This window comes from Neophocaena asiaeorientalis, unplaced genomic scaffold (genome assembly GCF_003031525.2).
Source record: "Neophocaena asiaeorientalis asiaeorientalis breed wild unplaced genomic scaffold, Neophocaena_asiaeorientalis_V1.1 scaffold148, whole genome shotgun sequence".
NCBI lineage: Eukaryota > Metazoa > Chordata > Mammalia > Artiodactyla > Phocoenidae > Neophocaena > Neophocaena asiaeorientalis.
Genome location: NW_020174050.1, coordinates 403,633 through 420,818, shown reverse-complemented (window position 1 = coordinate 420,818; position 17,186 = coordinate 403,633). Strand labels below are relative to the sequence as shown.

The 17,186-nt window shown below is 38.9% G+C and overlaps 1 protein-coding gene across 1 annotated transcript in view; it reads right to left on the bottom strand.

Moving 5' to 3' along the window:
* The window catches only part of DCK (deoxycytidine kinase), a 25,090-nt gene extending 17,077 nt beyond the window's left edge, over nucleotides 1-8,013 (bottom strand). Inside the window, 3 exon segments of the mRNA XM_024754190.1 lie at nucleotides 3,066-3,181; nucleotides 7,574-7,985; nucleotides 7,987-8,013. Of these exon segments, the coding sequence (XP_024609958.1) occupies nucleotides 3,066-3,181; nucleotides 7,574-7,985; nucleotides 7,987-8,013 (555 nt within the window).
* Between the last annotated feature and the right edge of the window lie 9,173 nt (nucleotides 8,014-17,186).

Here is a 17,186-nt window from a genome sequence, read left to right as displayed (position 1 = left end):
GTGGGGGAAAAAAACAGTTGTGAGGGAAAAAAAAAAAAAAAAAAAAAAAAAAAAAAAGTAAGGTACACTGAGAGGCAGAAACATTTAATGTGCCAACAAACCAGTTATACATGTTTAATATGAGTTAGAAGCTATGATATTAAAACTAGAATGGACCTTAAATGAAGGTCACCTAATCCAATCTAGTCTAACATTCCCCCAATAAAAGAGTTCCTTCAGTTCCTTCTGTATTTCTCACATTGGTTTAATTTGGCTACTTTCTACCTAACCCCTGAGAATGACTGCACTGACAGCTGACCCCAGAAATGAGGGGGAGAAAGATTATTTTTAGAACACAGGTCTCTCATTTCTAAATGTAAGCAAACTTGAATAGGGCACTTTGAAAGAGGCCACAAGACATACTTTAAGAGGTAAAAATGCAGGGTGAGGGAAGACAGAAGATCCAAAGGAAAATGGGCAAAAGGACCTGAAAAGGGACTTTACAAAAGAAATCCAAATGGCAAATAAATTAATTAATTAAAGGAGCACCATCTCATTAGCAATCAGGAAAATATAAATTTAAACATAAAAGATATTAAATGTTCAACAGAATGATAAAATTTAGGAAGCTGGACAATACTAAATACTGGCAAAGGGGTGAACCAGTGACAGCTTCAGTACACTGTGGGGAATGTAAACTGGTAAAACCACTTCAGAAAACAGGAATCAAACACATACCCACCACCCAGTAATTTTACTTCTTATTCCAAGAGAAACTCTTGCATGTGTACACCAGGATTCATATTCCTAACAGGGCTGTTTTTACAGCAACTAAAGTAGGAACCGCTCAAAAACTGATCAAAGGTATAGAATGGACAAACAGTGATATATGAACACAATTGAATACCATATGGCAATGAAAATGAACAAGCTATAGCTGCATGCAACAATATAGACAAATTTCACAAACTTATTAAGCAAAATAAGCAAGAGGAAAAGGAATGCAAACAGATGATTTCATTTATACATTAAAAAACAGACAAAACATTATGTTTCTTAGAGATATGTTCATGTACATAAAATTCTTTTTAGAAAGCAGAAAAATTATTATCACAAGAATTATTTTATGTGAGTGATTACCCCTAGCGGAGTTATTACCCTTGGGAAGGAGATACTGTGACCTGAGAAGAACAAACAGGGACTTCTTGAACGAGAAAGTAATGGTCTATTTCTTGACCTGGGTGATGGTTACAAAGATGATAGCCTTCAAATTGTTCTTTAAACTGTACATAGGTTTATATACTTTTCTATAGTTATATCATATGTCAATAAAAAATGTTGAAAGAAGCAAATAAATTTACCCACTTTAAAACTCTACTTAAGGCTAACTCTGCCCTTCCTCAAAGACCAGACTGAAATATCAATTTCTTAAGAAGATGGAGTCCATATGGGAAGGAAGTCCCTTCAGGGTTTAGTCCTAGATTATTCAAAGGATTGGGGTGTAGTGAGCTGGGTCCCAGACCTAAAGTTAACTATGTTTGGCCAACAGGTATTTGAGAAAATACTTTTGGTTATTAAAAACCAGTGTCCCCAAAGTCTGCAGAGTACCTTGGCTGGTGACTCCTCCTTGTATATATGATTTACATTTTAAATATTCAATTATTATTCCTAGATTCCCTAGACCAAAAGCTAAACTTTTAAAATGAGACTTTTTTTTCAAAACCTCTCTGTCCTCCTCAGACCTAACAAAGTAAGTTTCTAGCACACATTTCCATTTTTCCATTTCTGCTATGCTGCTTTCAATTTCAATTCTCATTTCTCCAGAAATAAAAATCTTAGCAATCAAATCTCTCTTCATACACATACAGTAAAGTTTGCTGTAAAGAATGGAATTTAACGATTATGCCCTCTTTCTCATTTGTAGTGTAGGATGGAAAGTTCTGGGAAATTGAAACTTGTGTCCAGGGTGAAAGTCCAACACGAACGAAAGTACAAAAATAATGGCTGTCTCTAAGACAAAAGTCCTGAAAAATAAACTAGTAAAATTCAGCTATTGGGTAGCTGTTTTTGCTTTTCTTATTTACCTATTTTTAAACAAAATGTAAAAAGCCACGCAAGAAATTTAACTTAAAATTAGATTTTTTAAAAACGTTTTAATTGGGCTTTCCTAGTGGCACAGTGGTTGAGAATCTGCCTTCTAATGCAGGGGACACGGGTTCGATCCCTGGTCTGGGAGGATCCCACATGCCGCGGAGCAACTAGGCCCGTGAGCCACAACTACTGAGCTTGCGCGTCTGGAGCCTGTGCTCCGCAACAAGAGAGGCCGTGATAGCGAGAGGCCCGCGCACTGCGATGAAGAGTGCCCCCTGCTTGCCACAACCAGAGAAAGCCCTCGCACAGAAACGAAGACCCAACACAGCAAAAATTAATTAATTAATTAATAAACTCCTACCCCCAACATCTTCTTTAAAAAAAAAAAAAGTTTTAATTAATTTTTAAAAACTTTTAAAATTCTACTTAGATGCAATGGAGTGCATAATCTTAAGTGCATAGTTCAATGCGTGTTATACATATATATATACTTCCACATAACTACTGCCCAAATAAAGATACAGACTTAGAGCTATATTTGAAAGTTTGTTTGTTTGCTTTTTTTTAATTTATTTATTTTTGGCTGCATGGGGTCTTTGTTGCTGCGTGCGGACTTTCTCTAGTTGTGGCGAGCGGGCCACAACTCTTCATTGCAGTGTGCGGGCTTCTCACTCCAGTGGTTTCTCTTGCTGTGGAGCACAGGCTCTAGGCACACGGGCTCAGTAGTTGTGGCTTGCGGGCTCCAGAGTGCAGGCTCAGTAGTTGTGGTGCACAGGCTTCGTTGCTCCATGGCATGTGGAATCGTCCAGGACCAGGGCTTGAACCCGTGTTCCCTGCACCGGCAGGAGGATTCTTAACCACCGTGCCACCAGGGAAGCCCTATATTTGAAAGTTTTATTGCAAAAGGAAAAAAAACAAAACAAAAAAAATCCAAGAATACAACTGTTCTCTAAATCAAAAATTTTTATTTTATTAAATAAAGTTTATTTTCATACCTCAAATTCATCCTGAGTACTCTGAACATTGCACCACCTGGCAACAGGTTCAGGAACCACTTCCCAATCCTCACAGACTTGTTTAAGGATATTCACAAATGTTGACTTCCCAGCAGCTGTTGTGAGAGGAAAAGTGAAACTGAGGAAGGAAATTTATCAGGAAAAAAATGCCAAGACAGCCATCAGCTTTTACAAAATTTATAATAGCAAACAATACAAAAAAGAAAAGCAGTCGATTTTCTAAACTTTCTCTTTTAGACTTTATTTAAATGAAAAGGAAAAGGATCCCTGCCCACCTGTATTAAGCTCCTTTGTGTGTTACTGTTTTTAGTTTACCAAAGCCATGGAACAGAATTTTAAACATTCTAGGGAATTCCCTGGAGGTCCAGTGATTAGAACTTTGCACTTCCAATTCAGGGGGGATGGGTCCCATCCCTGGTCTGGTCCAGGAACTAAGATCCCGCAAGCGGCTCAGCGCGGCCAAAAAAAAAAGTAAAAATTCTAGTCCTAGACTTACTTTCCTTAACAAAACAGAGATAACTGGAAAGTGGTTAAGGCTATTATCCCACTTAATTAGGTATGTAATTTTGGGCAAGTCACTGAACCTCTCAGAACCTGTTTCCTCATAATACAATGGAGACTGTAATAATAATACCCTCCTCATGGAAACTGCTGTGATAAATAAGTAAACTATCACAACAGTGACAGTCATTCCAGGCTCTTGCATTTTCAAAATTTTCCTCTCTACTGGCTCTATTTGTTCAGTTTCCAAACAAACTCAGGTTTTTCCTATCTAAAACCAATCTAGAAACAACCAAATAAAGCACAAAATTAATATAAAGATGCATCCAGGGAATTCCCTGGTGGTCCAGTAGTTAGGACTCTGAGCTCTCACTGCCGAGTGGCCAAAAAAAAAAAAAAAAAAAAAAGCATCCAATTCCCAGAGTTTTAGGATGGGAAATAATATGATTATTATTATATGACACTAATTATCATATGACACTATGGCTAACAGAAATTATAAAAATATTTTTGCAAAACACTTCCTACAAGCAATAGCCATGTTTTTTCTGCTTCACTTTTATGGTTCTGTGCACTCTATCAAACTCCTTAAAAAAAAAAAAAAAGTTGTATAGACTTTACTTCTCCCTGATCATTCGCTAGTTTCTGAGATATCTAGAAGGAAAAAAAGAAAACAGTTTGGGTGTAACCAAGACATTATATTCACTATTTTAAAATTATCTGGGAGGGCTTCCCTGGTGGCGCAGTGGTTGAGAGTCCGCCTGCCGATGCAGGGGACACGGGTTCGTGCCCCAGTCCAGGAAGATCCCACATGCCGCGGAGCGGCTAGGCCCGTGGGCCATGGCCGCTGAGCCTGTGCGTCCAGAGCCTGTGCTCCGTGGGAGAGGCCACAACAGTAAGAGGCCCGTGTACCGGGGAAAAAAAATATCTGGGAATTCATTCAATTTAATAGTAGGGAAAGTCTTGACCTAGAATTTGACAGGGTTTAACAATACTCTTAATGACCACCACACCCTTCCTATCTGAAGTCACCAAATATGATTATATTAGTCACCTCTGGTCAGCATGATGTTTTCTCTCTCTCTCCATATATATGAATACAAATGCACACGCACATAGATAAACATTTAAAAAACAGCAACTGAAGCAAAGCCTCCTCTTCCTTATAAACTGGATCCAAAGAGGGCAAAAAGAACTTACCTTTGACTTGAAGAACTATAATCAAACCTAAAACATTACATAGGTCGATAGAAAAGAAAAAAAAAAAAAAGAGGGAGGGTCAATCAGAAGGTAACATAGAGAGAAGAGTTAAGAAGCAAAACACAAAAGTCATATTACCACCAGAGGACAGGCAAAAAACTTTTAAGGATAAACTAGATGACCATGAGGTTTAATCATAGGAAAAACACTGGTGGACCACAAATTTCATGTGAAGAGGGTAAGCACAGAAACTGTAAGGCATTAAGAAGTGAACGGAGGCATATAAAACGTTCACCAGACATTCACTGAGCTAGATGGAGGAAGGAAGGAAAACATGATGTTCAGAAAGAGCACCCAAGGAACACATTAAAACACCAGCCATCAGCTAGAGTCTGAAAGCACTTAAGGCTAGAGCATTCAGCTTTCTTCTGATACTGCTTACAAACAGAAAAAGTTCATGCGGTCATACTCTGAAATTTTAAGAGTAATAAGTTACTCTCTAAAATTACTCTTTATTTCAAGCAGTATAAAAATAGTTACCTGCAGTTCCCAATCAGACTAATATCCAGTTCCTTAACTTATGAGGAGGAAATGGGGGGCTTGAAAATAAGCTAATTAATAAATTTAAATTCTAGGAAGGCAAAGGAGAACAAGAACCAAGGACACTGATGTTAATACTTTAAAAAGTCATGGGACCTAACAAAATTATTAATGCCAAGTAGGCATAATGATGCCAAAAATCATTCTATACAGACCATTAAGTTGAGAAGTAGGTAAGGACTCCAAAATCTAACGTAAGAGAGTAATTTAGTTAGAGAACATGAGAAAACAAGTTACATGAGTATGAAATGAAAATGACCAGTTAAAGTTCAAATTCTAGAAAATAGACGAATCATGAAATAGTCTTCTATAAACAGATTAGCAATTTGTACATATATGGCTTATTTGGGTCTGGCAAATAAGGCGGAGGGCACATGAACAACAGTATAAGAGCATTAATAAACAGCAAATGACAAAGCTGCAGTGTCAGGGAAAACCGTTAAGTGGTAAGTGACATATCCCATCTAAAGAGCAAATGGTTCTCTTACAGAAACACAGTGCTACCAGATCTTCAGATTTTTCAAGAGAAGCCAAGAACCTAGATGTTTATGGGAAATCTCAACATTTGTAAATGCTAGCAACTAATTAAAAATGTTTTTTTCAAAGTTGGGCATGCCAATATTGTGTAACTGCAGGCCATCAGTTTGCAGCTCCTTCCAGTGTAGGTAATGGGGAGGTCAGAGAATTTTAAGCAAGGGATAACACAATCACATTTGTATACACAAAGACTGCTCTGGGAGAATTTTGAGAAATTGGAGAGGAGGTGATATATTAGAAAATTATTTTAGGTGCTGAGAAGATTAAAGATGCTTGGAAGGAAGTAAATTTCCAGATATGATACATTGCTTCAGTGGATTTAGGAAAGGGAAGGGATAGTGGTATAAATCTGAGAGGTTGTTCATTCAAATTTACTTTTGAATAGGTTTTGTTCATCTACTTTCTCCTGTCTTTATACATCGTCTTCTATATCCAATAAGTAGCTGTGAGGAATCATACTAGTAAACATTCACCTTCAAAGAACTTATCCAGCTAAGAAGAAATGAGAGTCTATTACATTGATCTTTCCCACTGGTGCCTTAATATTGGAGCAATGAAACAAGATGTCCTCTTTGAGGGTGTTTCCAGCTTTTTCTATTCCTTGGAATGCTGCTAGAACACCTGTTTGCCTTGCCTTTTAAAAGAAGTACAAGTGCTTTCAACACAGTGAGAATTAAAATTTGCTGTATGCATGAATGGCCAGTACCTAACTTGGAACCAAAAAAAACAAAATCCTATCAAAACAGGAAGTACCAGGCGTAGGTTTCCTGTGGTAGGAAATAGGGAAGAATCGCAAGTTCTCATGTATCCTGCAAAATGACATCTGGGTTAAGAACAGAAACAGCAGTGGTCTTTGAATCATAACACAATGTTTACTTGGATGTTGGGTAGGGAGTGAGGAACTCCTTCTGCTAAGATCATTTAAAAATTCTTTCCTTGTACTTGAATGTTTACAGCAGTTTTATTCATAATCTAAATACTGGAAACAATCCAAATGTCCACAATTGGGAGAGAGAAACTGTGGTATATCCACAAAAGGCTACATACTCTATGAATCCATTTATATGACATTCTGAAAAAGGCAAAACTTACAGGATTAGAAATCAGATTACCGCTTGCCAGGGGATAGGAATGGAGAGGAGACTGACTACAAAGAAGCAAGAGGGAACTTTCTGCAGGGATGGAAATGTTCTGAATCTTGATCATGGTGGTAGTAAAACATTGTATGTTTGTCAAACCTCACAGAGGGGTATACCTAAAAAGGGATCCTTTAACTTATGTATATTGCACCTCAAGAACTGACATACAGACACATCCAAAAAAAACACCACACACCGCAAAAACAAAACCCTTCCCAAACAAAGAGGATGAAAGGGACCCCAAGCGCGCCTCACAAGGCCCGCAGGCCTAGGCCGGCCGCCTGACGCCCAGGGGTCACGAACACCCTCGTGGCACGGGAGGGAAGCTGGAGAGGCAAGAGAAGGGTGCTTTCGGCGGCTGGGGAATTTGAGGGCGCGTCTGCAAGCACAGGAGCAGGCTGGGAGGAAAGCCCTCAATGAGGAGGAGCAGGGATGAAGCGAAGGGGCGCTTCAGCCGCCGCTGCCGCGACTACCCCTGCTTTGGGACCAACACTTCCCGAGACTCCTTACCGATGTTCCCTTCGATGGAAATTTTCTTGATGCGGGTCCCCTCAGAGCTGGCTGCGGGAGATGGGCAGCTCCTCTTGGGTGGGGTGGCCATGCCTCGTCTTGTGGCGGCACCGAGCGCGTCGGGCAGGGAGCGCTGGGAGGTGGTCAAAGGTGTGCGCCACTGGGCCGCCGCCGCCGCGGAGCTCGCCTTGAAAGGCAGGCTCTCTGGCCGGCGGGTACCCGGGTTTGATTTTGGCGCGCGGCTGCAGCTGCCGACTGAGGCGGGACTGTGAAGTGGCCGCCCGCCCAGCGGGGAAGCCACGCCCCCGCCTTCCCGTAAACCAGAGTTCCCTCCTGGGCCGCTCCGCCGGAGCCCGCCTCGCGCGGGGCCCCTGCGTGCGCGCCCAGCACGAAGGGTCACGGGGAGCGGAGGGGGCGGGGCCGCGCGCGCGCAGGCGCATCTCTGCCCAGAAGGCCGTGGCAGGGAGGGTTCCCTGAATCTTGTGGGAATCCGGGCGGGTGCCCAAGGTCGAAAAGCGCTCGAGGGTAGAGGTCGCGCCACCTGCCCTCGTCACCAGGAGTGGGCCGGGCTTTGGGGAACTCGTTTGTCCCGTGGGGTTTGTGGGTTCTGAGCGTCTGGACCGAATTGGTTGAACTTGAAACTTTGAACTTGTCAGGGTTGAGGCAGTGAGTAGTAGAAAAACCAAACGGATTACCCTGTGTTCTCAGCCTGGAGGCTATCATCAGGCCAGGTGGCGCTGGGAATGTATTGCAGTCTTACTGTGTGCCAGACATTATTTTGAACGTTTTTCATTGGTTAACTAGCAATCAAGTGCCAGAGATCCTACCGTTAGCCCCATTTATCAGTGAGGAAACAGGCACTGAGGAGGGATTTTGAAAGTCTCAAAGTCAGTGTGAGTGGAACTGGGATGGGAATTGAAGTATTCAGATGCCACACCACAGGAAGCCTTTTCTGATCTCTCATATCCTGATTTGGATGCCCCATTTATGCTGAAGGGGAGAAGGTGCCACCCCCAAATTTGCCACTTTGGCATATTACTTTGAATTAAATAAGGACACTCTGACCATCCTTTGTTCCTCCTGAAGGCAGGGGCTAACTCTCCCATATAAAAGTTACCTTCCCTGTACCAGGAGGGTAGAAGGCAACCTATTGCCAGACTGGGAATTTAGGGCAGAGAAGACTGGATAAATAAACCTTGTTACTGTTTCAACAATTTACTACACCAGGCCCAAACCCCTTCGTCTTGTCAATTCATCACAAATTTATTGTTTTTTTGTCTAAAGGATATAAAAGCTTCCTGCTTTAGTCATTTCATTGAGTCTTACATTTTTATGGGGCCCCCGTATGTAATTAAATGTTTTTCTCCTGTTAATTTTATGTCAACTTCATTATTAGACCAGCACCTAAAGAGGGAAAATTTCTCTGCCCCACAATGCTGTGAAGAAGTTACCACACTGGGTAGGTTTCTGTTCAGCATGACTATAAGCTTAATTAAATCTGCATACCCTACACCTAGCTCATAGTTAACAAATGTATGTTGAATCTTTGAATGCCTACTTATGTGCCATGTCCTCTGCTAGATGACTCATCTAGCTGGGGACAAATGCAGTGTAGAAATGCCCAGAGGAATTTGTTTTTAATCACAGTAAAGACCTAGTAAACAGGCCACTCCCCAGTCTAGAAGTTCCCAAGTTCAAATTGTCTACATAAACCATAGGCCCTATTATTCTTTCCTACCTTACAACCAACATCAGACCTGAAATGCATCAAAAGGTGGAGTAAGAAGAAGGGGGTAAATGGTGAATCTGTTCTCAGAAATAGAAGGCAGAAATCAAAATGTGATTCCATGGGGAACTCTAGGATGAAAACAGAAAAAATCATTTTTTGTAAATTCCCTATTTCATTATGGTAGTATTTTATGTATATTACTTTTGTTTATCCCCACAGTAATTAGTAGCAGGGTCCTTGAAATGAAAAAGGCCTGAATACTTGTCATGGGGATGGCAAGGAAGCTGGGGAAGCTACTAGGTTTTTGTTTTGTTTTATTATATTTTGGTCCCACTGAGCAGATTGCGGGATCTTAGTTCCCCAACCAGGGATCAAGCCCAGGCCCCCAGCAGTGGAAGCTCGAAGTCCTAACCACTGGACTGCCAGGGAATTCCTGCTACTAGGTATTATATTCCACACACAAACTTGGGGGAAAAAAAACATGTAATGGTAAGGGTTTTTGCAGCTACTGAGAGAGTAATAAGGCAAGGTAAGTCTCTGAGACCTTCAACAGGAGGAAAGTGGAACTCAGTAAGTCCCATGTGGATCTGACAAAGATGTTTGGGGTTGAGGATTAGAAATCTCCAAGTGTGGTTCCCCCTCCACCAAACCAAACCAGACAAAAACCAACTAAACAAAAACAAAAACCACAAAAGAAGTACTTGTATAGTGCAGTGACTGAGAGTTTAAGCACTGGAAAATTAAAGACTGGTTTCAAATCCCAGTTCTGCCAGTGTCTGGCTGTGAGAACTTGAGTTCCTCCAAGCTGAAGAGTGTACCTCAAAAATACAAATGGGGAAACAGGAAACCTAGCTCTTTTGACATCAATTTCAGCATAATTTCCCATTATGGCGCATAACCAGTTGATGACACAAGAAAGAGACTAGAGAAAAGCACTCTCAAAAGTATCTCCCTGATTTTTGTCCACAATCCCTTATCTGAAACTCTTGTAGTCAACTCTGTTTCAGAATTTAAAAAATTTTGGAATTTACGGGACTTCCCTGGTGGCGCAGTGGATAAGACTCTGCGCTCCCAATGCAGGGGCCTTGGGTTCAATCCTTGTTCAGGGAACTAGATCCCACATGCATGCCACAACTAAGAGTTCACATGCCACAACTAAGGAGCCCACCTGCCACAACTAGGGAGCCCACCTGCCACAACTAAGACCCGGCACAACCAAGTAAATAATTTTTTTTTAACTTTGGAATTTAGAAAAGAAATATAGTTATATACCACATATATTATGTAACCATTCCTCACCCTCCTGCAAAAGTGTTAAGTACACTAACATTTTGCAGTGAAACATATTTTCACATTAAGTAGAATAAAGGCTATTAACCTCAGATCAGGTTAAGTTTGCAGTGAATTCAAGAAAATACTTTGTTTTCTGAGCGTTTCAGAGTTTGGAATTACAGATAAAAGACAAGGTATTAGAGCAGGGGTCCCCAACCCCCTGTTAGAAACCCGGCTGCAAAGCAGGAGGTGAATGGCAGGTGAGCGAGGGAAGCTTCATCTGCCACTCCCCATCACTCCCCATTGCTCACATTACCGCCTGAACCCCACCCCCGCTCCCCCCGCCCCCTGTCCGTGGAAAAATTGTCTTCCACAAAACCGGTCCCTGGTGCCAAAAAGGCTGGGGACCTCTGTATTAGAGCACTCAATCAGGTGTGAGCATGCTACCATCTTAACCCTTCCTTGCCAGAAATTTTACTACTCCTTCAATTTAGGAATTCCTTTTCTCCAGCGGGAATGCTGGTATAACTAAAGAATGAGACAGGGTCTCCTAACTGATAACATACAAGTTTATTAAGAAAACTCTAGGGATTTCCCTGGTGGTCCAGTGGCTAAGACTCCGAGCTCCCAATGCAGGGGGCCCGGGTTCGATCTCTGGTCAGGGAACTAGATCCCACACGCCCCAAATAAGAGCCCGCATGCGCAACTAAAAAAAAAAAAAATTTCCGCGTGCCGCAACTAAGACCCGGCACAGCCAAATAAATAAATAAATAAAACTCTAAACCAACTGAGAAAATGAGAACAAAGGCTGAAAAAATAAGAGGTCTTGAACATTGATAAGTAGTGGTTACACGGCCCCTGCATTTGTGTACACCAACCCAACAACTTCTGTAAAAGGATGTTTATCAACTTAATAAACTTGCTTATAAATTTCTACTTGCAACCTTCATTACTACCTAGAAAACAGAAGGATGCAGAAGCCATCATAACAGCAAGATTGGGAGAGTGCTTCCAGCAAGTCTGAAGTGTGACAGCAAAATAAGATACTAGCAGGGCATAGGAGCAAGCCAGCAGCCCTATATAGCTCCTTAGCAAAGGAACATATATTTTGCTGCATGCTTGTAAAGGCGAACTTAAGTCATCAAGAAAACATGACACTGTAATCATTATGCTGTTCGTAACAGTATCTATGAAGCATGGCTGTTTAAGCATTAAAGAAATAATTTAGAACGTTTGTTACCAAAATGCATCATTCCATACAATATTATATAGTAAAGAACCATATAAATTCAGTACAGTAGAAGCAAATGAATCTAATTAGCAAAACAGTTAATTTTTATATGTGTATATTTCTTTACATACAGTAGACGCTTTGTACGTACTATATATGCATAATAACATTTTTTTTTTTTTTGCTGTACGCGGGCCTCTCACTGTTGTGGCCTCTCCCGCTGCGGAACACAGGCTCCGGACGCGCAGGATCAGCGGCCATGGCTCACGGGCCCAGCCGCTCCACGGCATGTGGGATCTTCCCGGACCGGGGCACGAACCCGCGTCCCCTGCATCAGCAGGGAGACTCTCAACCACTGTGCCACCAGGGAAGCCCTAACAAGGTATTCTTTATTAAAGCATGCAGGCACAGTCCACATCAGCATGGACTAGCATTTTCTACTCCTAGTCTTCATCTCAAATACCAATTAGTGACACTGGGCAACTATGGCTACTACCATCAAAATATTCTCAACCTAATGGTCTAAACACAATTTCCTCTAAACATAAATACCTCTAAATAATGATACTCTAAGAATACTCTAAAATACACATTTCCTTTTGGAACTTAGGTATCAGGGTAAAATGAGGATTCTCCCATACTGTTTATTCTTTAATGGTCTGTAATGAAGACAAAATATTAGATAAAAGCTTAATGGAAAGGTGAACAAATAATTATTTTGCTAATTATTCTCATGGTAATAGTACATTTAAAGAAAATAAACAAAACCACTGGCCTCAAGGTCAAGCATATTTGGGTTTTCACACCCTAGTGCTAATCAGTGACTTCTATAATTTCTAAACTTTAGTTTTCTAGTATAGAAGACACTGAGCCACTAACTTCCAGGGTTGTTGTATTATAAAAAATAATGCCTAACAAGTTTTAAATGTTCAACATATTTCATATACCTTCAATATTTCTCTAGGAATCTGTACAGTGTGGGAACACCTACAGCAAAAATAAACAGTAATGCAAAGTCAGGATTCATGGCCAAACATAACTATTTATTATTTTTTTAAATAGACATTCAGTTTCTTCCTTTAAAGAAAAAAAACCCTAGAATTTAAATATTTCCAATCCCATGACATACAAGTCTGTATACATTATTTACATCTCTCAATTAAAACATATTACAGATTTTCTGACATTCAGTATCCCCTTTTATTTTTTAGTTCTTACCACACTACATGGTTTGTGGGATCTTAGTTCCCTGACCAGGGATAGAACTTGGGCCTCCAGCAGTGAAAGCGCCAAGTCTTAACCACTGAACTGCCAGGGAATTCCCTCAGTATCCCCTTTTAAAACAAAAACGAGAAAACAGTTGAAGTCTGATCAAAAGTAACTACAATTTGAGTAATCTTGGCACAGTTTACAATATAGCCCCCATGTTGCATTTCATGTTTTAGATTCAGCTACTTTAATAGAGAGAAATTGTCCATCTCCATTAGAGCAGGATCCTGTCTTACTCATTCTCTGCAACAGTTGCACAGTGTGAATGCTGCCTCACGCTTCCATTTATGGCACTGGCAGTATTCTGGTTTTGTCCTCAGAAATGATTCTATTAAAACTTTAAGTATTCTCATGTTTATTGTATTCTCTCTCAACCTAGATCTCGTGATGCTGTTCCTACATAATTTTTAGTAATAATGTATAGGGAAAGTTCAAATAAAACAAATTTAAGTTTTCCCCACAAGATTAGTGTCCTTACCACCCTAGTAATGCATGTACAAAAATAACAAATACAATTTAGTGGCTGTAAAAAACTATTTCCCCTAAAAACAGTTATCTCTGCAGAACAATTTAAGGAGAAAAGTGTTCTTAAAATGAAAATGCAAGAATCTATTTTACAACTTGCACAATTAAGTAAACAAAATAAAAATGAAAACCTGCAAACCTGTAAGAAACACCCACACATATAAGAATTTAATAATATATAACAGAAATTAAATATTAATAAAAGATTTAAATTTATATCTCTAGTAATCTCAGCTTCAGTGATGTAGTTTAAAGAAAGCTATCAACCAAAACCAACCAAAAATGCTTATGTAAATTGTATCATCCAACACTTCAGGTGCAACCTATGTATTGACAGCAATCACTTCAGAATCACTAACAGTGAGGACCTATATAATCAATCTGTTTTGTTTTTCGTCTGTGTGTGTGTGTGTCTGTGTGTGTTGTGAGATAGGGGAGAGAGGAGTATATGGAAAGTCAACACCAGTAAGGAAGTAATTTACCTCCAAGGAGAAGGAGATGACAAGTAAACATAAGCTTGGAAAGGCCAGTAATTTCACTATCTTTGAGGATTCTAATCCAAATTTTTCTATTGTGTAGTATTATATGCAGAAAAGGAAATTTGTATCACACTTGCAAAACTGAGAGTACTCAGTATTTTAATCTGTATTTTCTCTCTTTTGTCAAAATTTAAGTTATCAGTTCAGCTACAAGTGGCAGACATGGAGCACGGTTTTATACCTTCAAAATGAATTTTTCTCTATAATTAGCCCATTAGGAGAGCCTCAAAAATTCAAATTGTCTGCAGTCAGAATTGTTATTATATCTTAAAATTAAACTTTTCCATTAAATCATGAAATAGCTTTAGCTCTAAACAGTTATCTCATATACCATTAAACTGACAGCTCAACAACTGTAATTCCTATGGTGAAACAATATTATGACAAAATGCTGATATTTAAATCATTTTAGGAGTGGTCCGTATAGATCTAGAATAGTGTTTCTAGGAATTGGTATATTCTTTAATATCCCAGATAAGTTTCAAAATAAGTTAAGTTTTCCTCTTGGTATGCAGTGACATTTTCAAATATACTTCTTGTCTCATATCTTTTAAAAAGACATTCAAAATGTTAAAGTTATAAATCACATATGAAATGATTATACAATTTGAAATATTTTACTGTGACACACAGACTTAAATTCAGCATAATTAATATATAAACTGTATTCCAATTTCTTTTTACAATGATCTCCAGTCTTTAAATTCAAATTGTTCATTTGCGTGAAAATAAGTTTAAAGAAAAAAGCATGGAGGTAAAGCCTGCTGCTTCCTTAAGCTACTTCTATCTTAAATATTGGATCCATTTTTTTTTTAATATACCTTCAATCAAAACTACCCTACAGTACTCAAGATATAATCCAAAAGTTATCAGGAAAATGGACCAAAAATAGAAAATAAGAAGACGACTTTGGTTTTTTAAACTATTATATTTAACTGTAAGGTAATTAAACTAAATTAAAAAAATAAAACTTGTACATCCAAACAATACTGCCTACTTCAAAGCAGTGACATCAGGAAACTATTTTTTTGTTAAATGATGTTACAAATCAGTGCTCAAAACATTCTCTTCTGCAAATTCAGAGCCTATGGCATATTCTTTTGAACTTCCTTAATAGTTTAGTTCCAAGAAAACAGCCAAAGTAGAGTTGTTTTGGTGAATGAGATAGGTCATATTAAGCTTCCAGAAAAGTTTTCGGTGCAACTGAAATGATAAAACAGATTTTCTTGCATAGTCACAAACCAATTCTCAAGGCATCGCTGAAAGTGTTCTAGAAACATTACACCTTTGCAGCATAGCTGGAATAAGTAGTGCTCCCAAAGAAACTACTCTGAAGATCAACTCTCATTTGAGATGTTCAAGGTATGACATATTTATCTTAAAAGGAAGTCCTACAACTTAATAATTTTATCTCACATCTTTTACCATTTCAGTGGTTATCAAAAACTCTCTCAGAGAGGGTGTACACAAAGGTATAAAAGAAATCTGTCATTTTGCTATTTTCCCCTAAGCAAGGAAAATGCTAATACATAAAATGCAGTGTGGTGCTTACATGTAAAATATAAATATCCACATTATCGGTAATTCCTGAATATAAGAGATTGTAGTGCTTTATCTTTCCTGATAAGCCAGGCAGTACCTCAGTCTGCGACATATTATACACTAAACATATCTTTTCCTACTTAATTTTATGCTGAACAGTTAGCATTTAAAAATGACAAAGGTAGGAAGAGATAGCAATCTAAAATCTTTCAATTTAAGGTAAACTGACCTCCAAAGCCTCTACCAGCTAACACATACTTAATGTTTTAGTGCAGCCTAGTGCCATGGTTTTTATGGGAAACAGAATAATCAAGCCAGTAAATGAAAGCCAGTAGCACCACCTACAGCGAATGGAAAGATTTTCACTCTGTTATTAATTTCTCTCCACCACCATTACACCGTCATTTAAAAGAATTACTAAAACTTGCTTCCTATCAACATTTAACCAAAGCTTTGTGACAATACTATGTTAACTTACTACTTTATATTTTATGCTTTCATCAGCAGATGAGAAAACCAACTTCTGCTTTATATCTCTGTATGAAGAGCAGGGGGGGAAATCATTATCCTGGTTATTTACAAATTAAGAAATCTGGAAAGAATCCAATAGACATTTATAAGCAAACTATGTTGTAAAACCAAGATTTGATCCTTATTTTATAAAAGGCATCTTACTAATGCTCCTGGGAACCAAACGAATCAAAGCAGCTTTTTATTAAGTCAGTTATTTCTCACATGCTCTGGTGTTTCCCTATTTGCAGCCATGTAACACCATGCACAAAGCCAGGCCTCTTCCTGGGAGAATGTCTCTACTTTGTTACCATATATATACACATACATATTTCCTTACTTCCCAATACCTCTGTTTAAAGGAATACTCAGAAGCAGGCACCTGAGATTCTGGCACAGTGATAAGAAACTCCTATCTACATAGAGTGGAAAAGTAAGTCCGACTACTAAACATTAATTTATAATAACATTTGTACAGTGTACTACTGTATAAGGCTTAAATGAGCAAAAACAATGTTTCACTTGTCTCTCCACACTTGGCTATTGCAACCCCTTTATTACTAGGTTGATATGAAGTCAAATGCAGTATTGGAAGACTATTTGAATAATATGTTTCATCTTCCTAAATAGATGGTACCCCAAATCACTAGATGCCAGATTTTGTTTCTGAATCAACCCACAGTGGCTGATATTATATATTTGGAAACTAAAAGATTTGTTTTAAGGAAATCAGCTAGTTCTCATTGCAGTTTATAAATAAGTATGACCAATGAATGTCCAATATATTTGCCTCTGCCAGGCTCTCCTGTTACTTTCTACTGTTGGTACTTGGAGAATGATTGCTAGAAATGAGAAAAAGGCAGTTCCTACTGATCATAATTGTAATGGCAGTAAATTGTATCACTATTCTACTTGTTAATGGCAAAAACAAACTGATTTCATTTTAGATTCTTTTCTACTGTTTTTAGTCTATACAATTTCAGAGTAAGATTTCTA